General features: G+C 37.7%; 1 protein-coding gene and 1 pseudogene across 4 annotated transcripts in view; both read right to left on the bottom strand.

Annotated features, from left to right (window-relative positions):
• Positions 1–5,110: 5,110 nt before the first annotated feature.
• LOC131381331 (U4 spliceosomal RNA) lies at positions 5,111–5,238 on the bottom strand (annotated as a pseudogene).
• A 2,716-nt stretch (positions 5,239–7,954) lies between these two features.
• RELN (reelin) overlaps positions 7,955–12,961 on the bottom strand; it is a 543,089-nt gene continuing 538,082 nt past the window's right edge. For 2 of the 4 annotated variants that reach the window (XM_058425556.1, XM_032761303.2), the window contains one exon: positions 7,955–9,070. In XM_058425556.1, the coding sequence (XP_058281539.1) occupies positions 8,974–9,070 (97 nt within the window). In that variant the 3' untranslated portion in view covers positions 7,955–8,973. The remainder of the gene's footprint in view (positions 9,071–12,961) is intronic. The other 2 variants (XM_032761302.2, XM_032761300.2) reach the window with 1 other exon arrangement.

Raw genomic sequence — 12,961 nt, forward strand, 5'->3', positions numbered from 1 at the left:
GAACATTCCATGCTCATGGGTTGGAAGAATCAATATCGTGAAAATGGCCATACTGCCCAAAGTAATTTATAGATTCAATGCCATCCCCATCAAGCTACCAATGACTTTCTTCACAGAATTGGAAAAAACTACTTTAAAGTTCATATGGAACCAAAAAAGAGCCCGCATCGCCAAGTCAATCCTAAGCCAAAAGAACAGAGCTGGAGGCATCACGCTACCTGACTTCAAACTATACTACAAGGCTACAGTAACCAAAACAGCATGGTACTGGTACCACAACAGAGATATAGATCAATGGAACAGAACAGAGCCCTCAGAAATGATGCCGCATATCTACAACTATTTGATCTTTGACAAACCTGACAAAAACAAGAAATGGGGAAAGGATTCCCTATTTAATAAATGGTGCTGGGAAAACTGGCTAGCCATATGTAGAAAGCTGCAACTGGATCCCTTCCTTACACCTTATACAAAAATTAATTCAAGATGGATTAAAGACTTAAATGTTAGACCTAAAACCATTAAAATCCTACAAGAAAACCTAGGCAATACCATTCAGGCCATAGGCGTGGGCAAGGACTTCATGTCTAAAACACCAAAAGCAATGGCAACAAAAGCCAAAATTGACAAATGGGATCTCATTAAACTAAAGAGCTTCTGCACAGCAAAAGAAACTACCATCAGAGTGAACAGGCAACCTACAGAATGGGAGAAAATTTTTGCAACCTACTCATCTGACAAAGGGCTAATATCCAGAATCTACAATGAACTCAAACAAATTTACAAGAAAAAACCAAACAACCCCATCAAAAAGTGGGCAAAGGACATGAACAGACACTTCTCAAAAGAAGACATTTATGCAGCCAGAAAACACATGCAAAAATGCTCATCATCACTGGCCATCAGAGAAATGCAAATCAAAACCACAGTGAGATACCATCTCACACCAGTTAGAATGGCCATCATTAAAAAATCAGGAAACAACAGGTGCTGGAGAGGATGTGGAGAAATAGGAACACTTTTACACTGTTGGTGGGACTGTAAACTAGTTCAACCATTGTGGAAGTCAGTGTGGCGATTCCTCAGGGATCTAGAACTAGAAATACCATTTGACCCAGCCATCCCATTACTGGGTATATACCCAAAGGACTATAAATCATGCTGCTATAAAGACACATGCACACGTATGTTTATTGCGGCACTATTCACAATAGCAAAGACTTGGAACCAACCCAAATGTCCAACAACAATAGACTGGATTAAGAAAATGTGGCACATATACACCATGGAACACTATGCAGCCATAAAAAATGATGAGTTCGTGTCCTTTGTAGGGACATGGATGAAACTGGAAAACATCATTCTCAGTAAACTATCGCAAGGACAAAAAAGCAAACACCGCATGTTCTCACTCATAGGTAGGAATTGAACAATGAGAACTCATGGACACAGGAAGGGGAACATCACATTCCGGGTACTGTTGTGGGGTGGGGGGTGGGGGGGGCGGGGACAGCATTAGGAGATATACCTAATGCTAAATGATGAGCTAATGGGTGCAGGAAATCAACATGGCACATGGATACATATGTAACAAACCTGCACATTGTGCACATGTACCCTAAAACCTAAAGTATAACAAAAATAAAAAATAAAAATAAAAAATAAAGTTACCTATTTTATATGTATATTGGATGATATTTTTGGTTCTTTGGTTTCTTTTTCTTTTTTCTTTTTGAGACAGGGTCTCACTCTGTCACCCAAGCTGGAGTGCAGTGGTGCAATCTTGGCTCACTGCAACCTCCGCTTCCTGGGTTCAAGCGGTTCTCATGCCTCAGCCTTCCGAGTAGCTGGGACTATAGGCGCCTGCCACCATGCTGGGGTAATTTTTTTTTTTCAGTGCAGACGGGGTTTCAGCATATTGGCCAGGCTGCTCTCAAACTCCTGACCTCAAGTGATTCGCCAACCTCGGCCTACCAGACATCTTTGGTTACTGGTCCATCTTTTCTTGATGAAGTCTGGCAGTTCCAGATAGTATTTATGAAATTTGTCAGTTTTTCAATATTTATAAATTTGTAACATGTTGCGATTTCTTTTCTCATTTTAAATATGCACTTTTGTACCTAATTTTGTATTTCTCATATTGAGGTGTTTTTTTTTTTTCCTTACAGTGATTCTACCAAATTGTGTAAGTTAATAGCCCACCAAAACCTGGATCTGCCCCAATCCCAAGCAGCATGGGAGGTAATAATGACTTGGGGTGAGAGTGTCACCCAAGGAATAGGTGTAACTAACACATTATCTCTGGCTTAGGCAGCTCCTCAATGTCTCTTTCAGCTGAGAATCAGGTCTATTTTCTTGGTTTTAGAAGCTCGCCTACCAGGCCAGCATGAGCAGGGCAGGGCAGATGTGCCATTGGAGGTATTTAAACTATCAAATGCTGAGCATTTGTGTGCACTGAGTTTGAAACAGATCTAGTGGACTAACCTGTAAGTCAAAGTCTTACAGGAAGGTGGGCCCTGGAACTTGTGTCACCGGACTAGCAACTCAGTGTCTGATCCATCCAAAGGGAAGACTTCCGTTGCCATGGCAATTGACAAAGCTATTTTGCTAAAATACCTACCTCAGTTACCTAAATACCCACCTCAATTACCTAAATACCCAAAGTCTCTCCATTAAAAACTCATTCTTTTGGATCTGGAAACAGTTCTGGAAGTTTAACACTACTTACTAAAATATAAATCCCTCATGGAAAAGTTACAGTTATATTATTATTCATGTAATCATTAATTATATTAACAATTTTTTGTGAGATATGTAAATGCCTACCACTGTAAGTAAATGCCTACCTTTTCTGTCTCCATTATGAGAGTTGGATAATCTGTAGGACTGGGGATGAAAGCTGGTTTTTGTGGTGTGGGAATTTGAACAGAGTTCTGGTTGAATGAAGGTGTGTATTAGTCCATTTTTATGCTGCTGATAAAGACATACCAGAGACTGGGCAATTTACAAAAGAAAGCGATTTATTGGACTTAACACTTCCTTGTGGCTGGGGAGGCCTCACAATCACAGTGGAAGGCCAAAGGCACATCTCACATGGTGGCAGACAAGAGAAGAGAGCTTGTGCAGGGAAAATCCCCTTTTACATCATATCTCAAGAGACATATTCACTGTCACAAGAATAGCATGGGAAAGACCCACCCCCCATGATTCAGTTGCCTCCCAGGTCCTCCCACAACACGTGGGAATTGTGGGAGTTACAATTCAAGATGAGATTTGGGTGGGGCCGCAGCCAAACCATATCAGGGTGTGTCTTAGGTAGAGAGGCCAAAAGACAGCTTTCCTTCTCTTGTTTTATCAAGCTCCACACAAAGAAGGTGCTAGAAAGTATTTTGTTACAGTTAGGAAATTTAGAGGCAGAGCAAAGAACCAACTTGAAATTGCTTAAAGTATCAATATGAAAGAAATTGTGTTAGAATTAATAGTGATTGAGTTTCTTCTTTAGCCTTTAAGGGAGCTGTTTAGTTTCTGTAAAGGTGATTGTAGAGGTGTTAAAAAATGTCTGACTTCTCTCATTGTGTCTGCTTTCTATGGTTAGTAACATTAAGGGGGTATTGTAATAACTTTGATATAAGTTAGTTTACTGTTTCTAGGTTTATGAGGCAATATTTCTTACACACATTTCTGTGCCTTTTTATTATTCACTTACATATCTCCATATATTATCCTACTAGTACTCTCTCCATGAAAAGTTATATTTTCCAGACATTATCTTCTCCTTCTTGGCTGCACTGGCATGAATTCTGGGACAGGGGATCCAGGCACTGGAATATGGTAATAGGGCCACTGGAGGGTGGCAGACACTCCCATTGTCATTGCATGGTCTCCCATGTCTATAAAGGCAGCATCAGTTTACAGCCATGTTGGATTATTAAAAACAAAACAAAACAACTGTAACCATTTATTTATAATAAACACCCAAAGGACTACATGGAAGAAACAGTAATCATGACAAACCCTCTCACCTCTGAAATGGAATTCTTTTAATAACAGCTGATTTTTTTTCTGAACAATACATACATGCATAGTTACTTTTTGTCTTTATTATTATATTTTGTAGGTGAGCAGGTTGTAGTTACTGTGGAGAAGTATGAATCCTTAGCAAAATTCTTGTCAATTTAAAAATATTCCTTAGCTGTTATCTCAGGACTACCTATCAATTCTAGTCTCCCACCTTCTCTTCTTCACTCACTCCAGCCATTCTCCACACCTTGGCCAGAGTGATCTGATCAAAAGTCGTCTGCTTAAAACCCTCCAGTAACTTCCAGTGAATGCCTCCTGATTAAAGCTGAATTTTGTTGGTATGAGAAATTACTCCCCATCTCTCACTCCTGCAACACTAGCCCCTCTCCATCTTTTCAGGCTGCTTCTTGTAAGCCCCTCAAATCCAATGCTCCGTGTCTCCCGAGGAGCCAAGCTAGTTCCTGACTTTGCATTTTTGCACATACTTTTATTTTTAGAATGTATCTTCCCACTGAGTTGGCTTGATACATTCTCCTTATTTTTTGCTATATTTAGATCTTCACATGGGAATAGAGAATAATAGAATAAACAATTTTGTATGCACACAATTCATTTAAACCTTAACATTATTTTATTCTAACTTTTTAAAAAAGGAATAAAACATTTTAATAGAGCTGAGATCTTCTGCATACACCTCTCTGATCTTATTCCCTTAACTGAGGTAACCACTATCATGAATTTTTAAGGGAGGGTCTCACTCTCATCACCCAGGCTGGAATGCAGTGGCACAATCTCGGCTCACTGCAGCCTTGCTTCCCAGGCTCAGGTGATTCTCCCACCTCAACCTCCTGAGTAGCTGGGACTACAGGTGCATGCTGCCACCATGCCTGGCTAATTTTTTGTAGTTTTAGTAAAGACAAGGTTTTGCTATGTTGCCCAGGTTGGTCTCAAATTCTTGGGCTCAAGCTATCCTCCTGCCTCAGCCTCCTAAAAAGTGCTGGGATATAGATGTGAGCCACCATGCCTGGTTTGTCATTTTAATTATTAATCACTTGTCCTATTACCTTGGCTCACACTTAATATAAATTAATGTTTAAGAAGAGTTTGAAAAAACATTTGTTCATTGCTAGTATATAGAAATACAATGATCTTTTCAACTAGCAATAATTGTGCTTTGGATAAATCCCACTGGCTATGATACTGCCATTGCACAAAGTTGCAATTGATCTTTTAAAACTTTTTTTATTGTTTTTGATTGACAAATCGTAATTGTACACATTTATGGGATACAATGTTTTGATATATGTGTACAATGTGGCAGGATTAAATCAAACTAATTAACATATCCTTCACCTCACTTACCTATCATTTTTCTTAGTAAGACATTGTGAATTTACTGTTAATTGTTTTGAAATAGACAATAAATTATTATTGACTATAGTCACTTTGCTGTGCAACAGCTCTCAAAACTTACTCTTCTTGTCTGTTTGAAATCTTGTATCCTTTGATCAACAACTCTCCATTCCCTTCCTCCCCACCCCCATCCCCAGCCCCAGCCCCAGCCTCTGGTAGCCATTGCTCTACTTTCGACTTGTAGGAGTTCAACTTTATTAGATTTCACATGTAAGTGAGATCATGCAATGTTTGTCTTTCTATGCCTGGCTTATTTCATTTAGCATAATGTTCTCCAGATTCATCCAAAAGCTGTCACAAATGGCAGGATTCCCTTTGTTTTTAAGGCTAAATAGTATTCAGTTGTGTATATATACCGCATTTTCTTTTTTGCGGGGACAGAGGCTAGCTCTGTCACTCAGGCTGGAGTGTAGTGGTGCCATCTTGGTTCACTGCAACCTCCACCTCCTGGAATTAAGTGATACTTGTGTCTCAGACTCATAAGTAGCTTCGATCACAGGCACACACCACCATGCCCAGCTAATTTTTGTAGTTTTAGTAGAGACGAGATTTCGCTATGTTTGTCAGGCTGGTCTCGAACTCCTGGCCTCAAGCGATCTGTCCGCCTAGGCCTCCCAAAGTACTGGGATTACAGGCATGAGCCACTGCACCCAGGCTCACATTTTCTTTATCCATTTATCCACTGATGGACACTTGGGTTGATTCCATGTCTTGGCTACTGTGTGCATAGTGCTACAGTGAACATGGGAGTGCAGATATCCGTTTGACATACTGATTTCAGTTCCTTTTGATATATACCCAGAAGTGGTATTCTTGGTCGTATGATAGTTCTATTTTTAGTTTTTTGAGGAACGTTTATACATTTTTCATAATGGCTATACTAATTTACATTCCCCTCAACAATGAAGAACAATTGATCTTTGTATATTGATTCTGTATCCTGTAATCTTACAAACCCAATTATTAGTTCTAGTAGCTTTTCATAGATTCTGTGGGCTTTTCTATGCACATAATCATGTTGTTTCCCAATAAAGACAGTTTGATGTTACACTTTTTGAATCTGGATGCCTTTTCTTTTTCTAACCTCATTGCCCTGGCTAGAATCTTTAGGACAAGGTTGAGTAGAAGTGGTAAAAGGAAATCTTGTTTTGTTCTTGAATTTAGGGAGAAAGCATCCAGTTTTTCATCACTAAGTATGATATCACTTGGAAATTTTTTATTTTTTACTTTTCTTTGAGACAGGATCTTGCTCTGTCACCCAGGCTGGAGTGCAGTGGTGTGATCACAGCTTACTGCAGCCTCGACCTGGGCTCGGTTGAGGCCAGATCCTCCCACCTCAGCCTCCTGAGTACCTGGGACCACAGTGCATGCCACCACACTCAGCTAATTTTAAGTTTTCTTTTGGTAGAGACAGGGTCTCACTATGTTGCCCAGCCTGGATGCTTATATGTGCCCATTAGACCCCAAAATACATGTCTATGGCAGCACCTTCTTCTTAGTATTGTATGTATTAGTTGGTATTTCTGAGTTTCTGTCTAGACTACACATTGAGAAAGAGAACCATGTTTCATTCGTGGTAGTTTCCCAAATAATGTACATTAGTATGGTAGATGTTTAATAGATGCTTATCAAAAGAATATTTAGTGCTTAATGAGGTATTTACCCAGTTATCCGTTTATTTATGTGATTATTAGTAAATACCTTCCTCCTCCACTAACTGTGACTTTGCTTAGTGCAGAGATTGTGTCTCCTTTTGTTCACTATTCCATCTCTAGTGCCCTTGCCCATGCTTGGCACATGGTATACCTTAATAGATATTTGATGGAGGACTGCATACACAAAATGACTAAAGTGAGCCATGGTAGGAAGAATCCTCTGAAATCAGTTATTTCTTTCACATTTAAGTGTCTTAAAAGGTGCTGTTCTCCAGTGGGTGTATTCGTTCTTTAAAATATTAATTCATTCATTGTAGGAGTATTTAGGCTCAGCATTGGAGGGGTCAAAAGTATTGAGAAAGTTTGCCATTGCTGAAACATCTAGTTTTAATGTTTTTTTCTTATTTTTTTCCTCCTCTTGAAAGTAAAAAAAAAAAATCAATGATATTAACATACTTTTTATTTTGTAGATGTTAAAATCAAGAAGGGAAAATGTTTCAATCACCATTTTATCCTCAACACCTAGCACAGTGCCTGGACCACAGCAAACACTCAATAAATATTTACTCAATGAACACATGAGTGCTTATGATGAGACAAGCGTTAGCAGCTAACAAAATTCTCAGGAGTGAAGTCATTATTGGAATTATCTATTGACTTTTCTTAGTGTAATTACAGAGTAATTAGCAGAAAAAGGTGAATAAGAGAAAAATGGCTAAATTGAAAGTGTGGCTTCATAATTGCTATTATCAATGATGAAACAAAAAACTGGTACAAATATTTGACATCATAACTTCCAAACTGACCAGGCTTGCAAATCTTACATAAACTTTAATTAAAAATGAATGAAGACCAATGAACTTCAATGGCTTTTGGACATAATTTTTATTTAAGCATGGGCTTTTAGCTTGGTTCACCCTAGAGTGCAACCTTTCAGTTACACAAATAGCGTTCAGAGCTACAGGGCCATTAGAATGTTGCTGGTGTTGTACAGCTTCATCAGAAGGTATGAATATGACCCGCAGAAAAAACAATCCACGAAGAAAACACAATGAAAAAACAACCACTGTTTTACAAATCACTCTGTTATCACAGACACAAAATGGCAGTTACTGTTAGTAAATCAGCCACAGAACACTTAAAAAAAAAAATCTTTAGACAAGGAAATGGGAACTTACTTGTGGGAGATAGGGTCTTCATCCACAATTTAAAGTAGAAAATATTTCAGGGTCAAGCATTTTTCTTATCCACAAAACAACGCTAAACCAACATACATTTTTAAGGAGTATATTAAAGGAGATACAATATCTTTACAACTATCTTCTTGAATAGGTATTTCAATTAATTTTCTGCAGAATATAAGTAGCCCCAAATTCAGCAGCAAAATATTACAACATAACAAGTAAATACAGTTTCAATGTGTTATATTGTAGAAGAGAATACATAAAGGACAATGATAATTTAATCATATAAAACATGAGACATAGCTGAAATACAGTCCACTTAAATAGCTTTGTGACCAAGAATGTTAAATACTGTGCTAAATGCCATTTTAAACATAAAATATCTTAAATTTTTTGTGCTTAAACTTCATTTTTCTGTTAAACTGTTTCTCATTGTCAATACTGCCAGTGTAACCGATATTACAACAGATCACAACTTTCACAGACACATCAACATGAAGACATTTACTTATGAGCAAATAAGTCACTTGTCATTAGTTCACAGTGTGGGAAAGTGGTGTACACTCGGTCTTGAGAAGGGCTTTCAGGTAATCACCAAGTCCTTCACAGATATTTCCTGATATCAGATGTAGTGCGAGATTTAAAAGAATGGAGAGCAACACATCACATGTTGGAAGAAAAAAAATAAACTTTTTGATTCTTCATGGGTATCGCCTAAGTGACCTTCGTCTTCTGTTGTAGAAGTGCCTGAGCCCATGTTGTCGTGAAAAATTCATCATGTAATTTTGTTTGCGAGTGCTGTTAAAGTCAAATAGGATAGAGGCAGGGGGAGGGAAAGGAGAAAGAGCATGTAAGTGCCATCATTGAACATGCAATCTATTCTAGGTCCTAAGTTACTCTGATATTTATTTGAAAATTTTCAGGGTTAATAGGTCATGCTCACATTACCACCCAGGGTCAGAGGAACTAAAGGCTGGGACCTGTACTCACTGCCTTTGGCCTTGCAGAAATCCCTGTCTTTTCATGAGTGAGCTCTGAACCAGGAAATATGCAAAACTCTCTTGATTCATAGCAACAGCAAACTGAAACTGTTTTAAATTTTAATTTTATTCTTGAATGCTTCCTGGAAATATTTACTTGAGTACCTTTCATTTGAGAAGTGTGCTCGATACCCATTGCCTTGTTTAAATATATCTTTAACAAGTAGGAAAAATAATTTGGTTCCTTTAGCAAACATTCTCATTTAAAGCTTAAAAACTAAAAACAAAGAAACAGACTGTTAGCTGGATCAGCTTGACATTCCTAGTTCATGCAGTCCCATGAGACAAAATAAGGCGGTCAGTTTTTCTCAGAATGTTGGATTCTCTTGTCTTCCTCAAACCATAAGCATCTGGGTTATATTTTATAAACATGGCCTTAGGAAAGAGACACTCCACTGAAAAGAGGTCATAAAATACTAAGAAAGTGTAACCAAATGTATAATTGTAAATGTGTATGTATGTATTCCCCCACATATGTACATACACACATTTATACATATATGCTGTGTGGGAAGCTGATAAAAATACTGAAGATGGATTTCAGGATCCTGTAGGAAATTGTACAATACTAGTAGTGATAGCTGTTAATGTTTTGGTATGGTCCTTTAAAAAGGATCGTGAGCTATAATATCACTGAAAGGATCATATTCTCACACTCTGACCTGAGTGACAATATATCCATATGTGGCATCAATATGTGGTTTATGAGAGTGAGCCTATCAGTATTTTTCAAATTCACTGAGTTTCCTCATGGTCCCAAAGCCTTTTCTCCCAAATTCCATGAAGACATAAAATGCACATAATGTCATGTGATGTGATTCCAACATAAAGATCAATATGACATGAACTTGAGTTAGGGTAAGAGAGGGGGGAAAGGGTAATTTTGTTCTGAGCAGTATAATCTGCATTATCAATCATCAATATGCTAGTAAGGTGTAAAATGATATTTTACCTAGTATAATAGGTATTATACTTAGGCATATTATACTAGCACTTGTAAAATATAAACTTTAAAACAAGATAATTTCATAGGTTCATTAGAAAATTTATAATAAAATATCTCAAAGGAAAAGACATAAATTGAATTTCATCAGATATGTATAATCAAAAATCAATAGCATCTGTGCTAAAATACTGATACAAAGACGTCAAACTGATACATATTTTATAAAATAAAGTACTAATAACATCCCCTGCTAGATTTCAATAATATCAAAATGCTAGAAACAATAGAATGGAAACAAAGAATATATCCTGAAGACATTGTAGAGAAAAAGATTTCAAAAAAATCAGGTTTTGTCTTTAGGCAGATTTACTATCCTCCCCCTCCCATCCCCTCCATGTGACAATATTACATGTATCAACTAAGTTGATCAGTTTCAGTGTCATAGTTGAATGACACAAATTTATCCATTTATTAGCTGCTGTAAGTACTAACTGCTGCCTATGTAAAATTGAGTTACAAAAAAACCCCCAAGGAATTAATGTATTGAACTAATCATGTGTCAAGAAAAATTATCCTGTTGCTCCTTTATTCACAAAATCTTGGGACTGGAACTAGCTGTCTTACTGCCAGCATCCTCAGTCGCCTTATAGTTCTTTCCCTGAGCTATTATAGTGGCCCCCTGAACTAGCCTCCTTAACTTTTTTCCTTTTGTGGAAAAAAAAAACAAAAAAAAAACAAAAAACTCCACTGAAAGGAAACCCTGAAATACTAAGAAAGTATAACTGAATGCATAATTGTATACATTTGCATGTATACCTTCCTACACATACATGCAGTTGATTTTGCACACCAGATTCAGTAAACTTTTCCTCAAACACTGGCTTCACTTTGCCCAAAACCATGCAGAATCCTCTTATCTATGGAGCAACAGCTAAACCAACTTAGACATTTCAAGTCCTCTTCATGCTTAATCTTATTCTGCCCTTTCTTTTTCTACATTCCTATACAAACTGCTCTACTCAAACGCCTTAAGTCCTTTCTACCCGCCTCACTGGCCAGCTGTCAACATCACTTCCTAGATTCTACGTGTTCAAGTGTTACATTTTCTTTGTTTACTCCCTCCATAAGTGAAGTTTTTTTTCTACTTTGAACTCTCATAGTGCTCATGTCCTGCTTTGAAGGAGTTTGTGTTCATATCTTGGCTCCCCACAACTAAACTTTTGTTGGTATGGGGGCCAGTCCCCCAACTACCCCCCACCCCCGCACCATAGCACTGAGCCTCCTGCCTGACCCGTGCATGGGTGGTCAAGGCATGTTTGTTGAACTTATGGTGACTTACTGATTGGATTCCTGTTGTAAATCATTACTCTTTAAACTATAAGGAATAATTGCAAAGTTAAAGCAATGAAAATTATTCTGTTAAAACACGTTTAAAGGTATAAGGTACTCAGAATTTAAAATAGTTAAAATATTTTACATCAAAAAAGATAAAGTTAGAACACTCAAGATATTTTGTTATCTCAGTGCAACCTAGATTGACATGAAAGTTACCTTAATATATGGGAACAAAAGAACATTCAGTTTTAACAAAACTTGATGTGCTTACTTAACAGCTTTAAAGCAACATCTCCATATAATCATTTACTTATTATGGAGCTGATTGAAAGTCTCCATCTTTATAGGTGAGAAAATAAATACTAGCAGGTTGCAGATCTTTAGTGCCATAAAAACTAGTCCAAGGTGGAAGCTTAAAACCAATTTAGGGGACATTTTGAATCACTGGATGTTCTTTTTTTAAATAACATTTTTTTTCTTAAAAGATTTTAAATATATTTCTTTTTTTTTTGGTAGAGACAGGGTCTTGCTATGTTGGCCAGGCTGGTGTCTAACTCCTGGCCTCAAGTGATCCTGTTGCCTTGGCCTCCCAAAGTGCTGGGATTACAAGCATGGCCGCTGTGCCTGGCCTGGGTGCTCTTTAATTTTGAATAAGTTTATGTATCAGTATCATATCTTTGGATTCCTGAGAATGTTGATATGCATATAGTAATGGACTTGCTATAGATGCCTAGTGTTTATATAGTCACATTAAAAATGGCAGCTGGGTGCAGTGATCACACCTGTAATCCCAGCACTTTGGGAGGCTGAGGCAGGTGGATCACGAGGTCAGGAGATCAAGACCATCCAGCTAACAGAGTGAAACCCCATCTCTACTAAAAATACAAAAAATTAGCTGGATGTTGTGGCACACCAGGCGTGGTGGTATGTGCCTGTAGTCCCAGCTACTTGGGAGGCTGAGGCAGGAGAATTGCTTGAACCTGGGAGGAAGAGATTGCAGTGAGCTGAGATTGCGCCACTGCACTCCAGCCTAGGGCAACACGGCAAGACTCTGTCTCAAAAAAAAAAAAAAAAAAAAAAGACCACACTATCAAAGCATCATGGAAACTAGGTGGTAATTTGGTATGTGAAATATAAAAATCTTTTGAGTCAGTTAGGTTGGAATCTAATGAAGTGGATATTTCCAGTTTATGAGCCTTTGAAAATCAAGCACTATGGCAAGCTATACTAAAATGCTGTCTGCCTCTAAGACCACTTAATAAATTGACATGGTTACTAAACAGTTATTGTACCTTCTAAAATGTCCAACAGCATTGGGGATTAGGGGAATTTTTAACAAATTTATATTTACTCATTTTTTGGTGTGTA

The sequence above is a fragment of the Hylobates moloch genome, unplaced genomic scaffold (genome assembly GCF_009828535.3).
Source record: "Hylobates moloch isolate HMO894 unplaced genomic scaffold, HMol_V3 SCAFFOLD_1, whole genome shotgun sequence".
NCBI lineage: Eukaryota > Metazoa > Chordata > Mammalia > Primates > Hylobatidae > Hylobates > Hylobates moloch.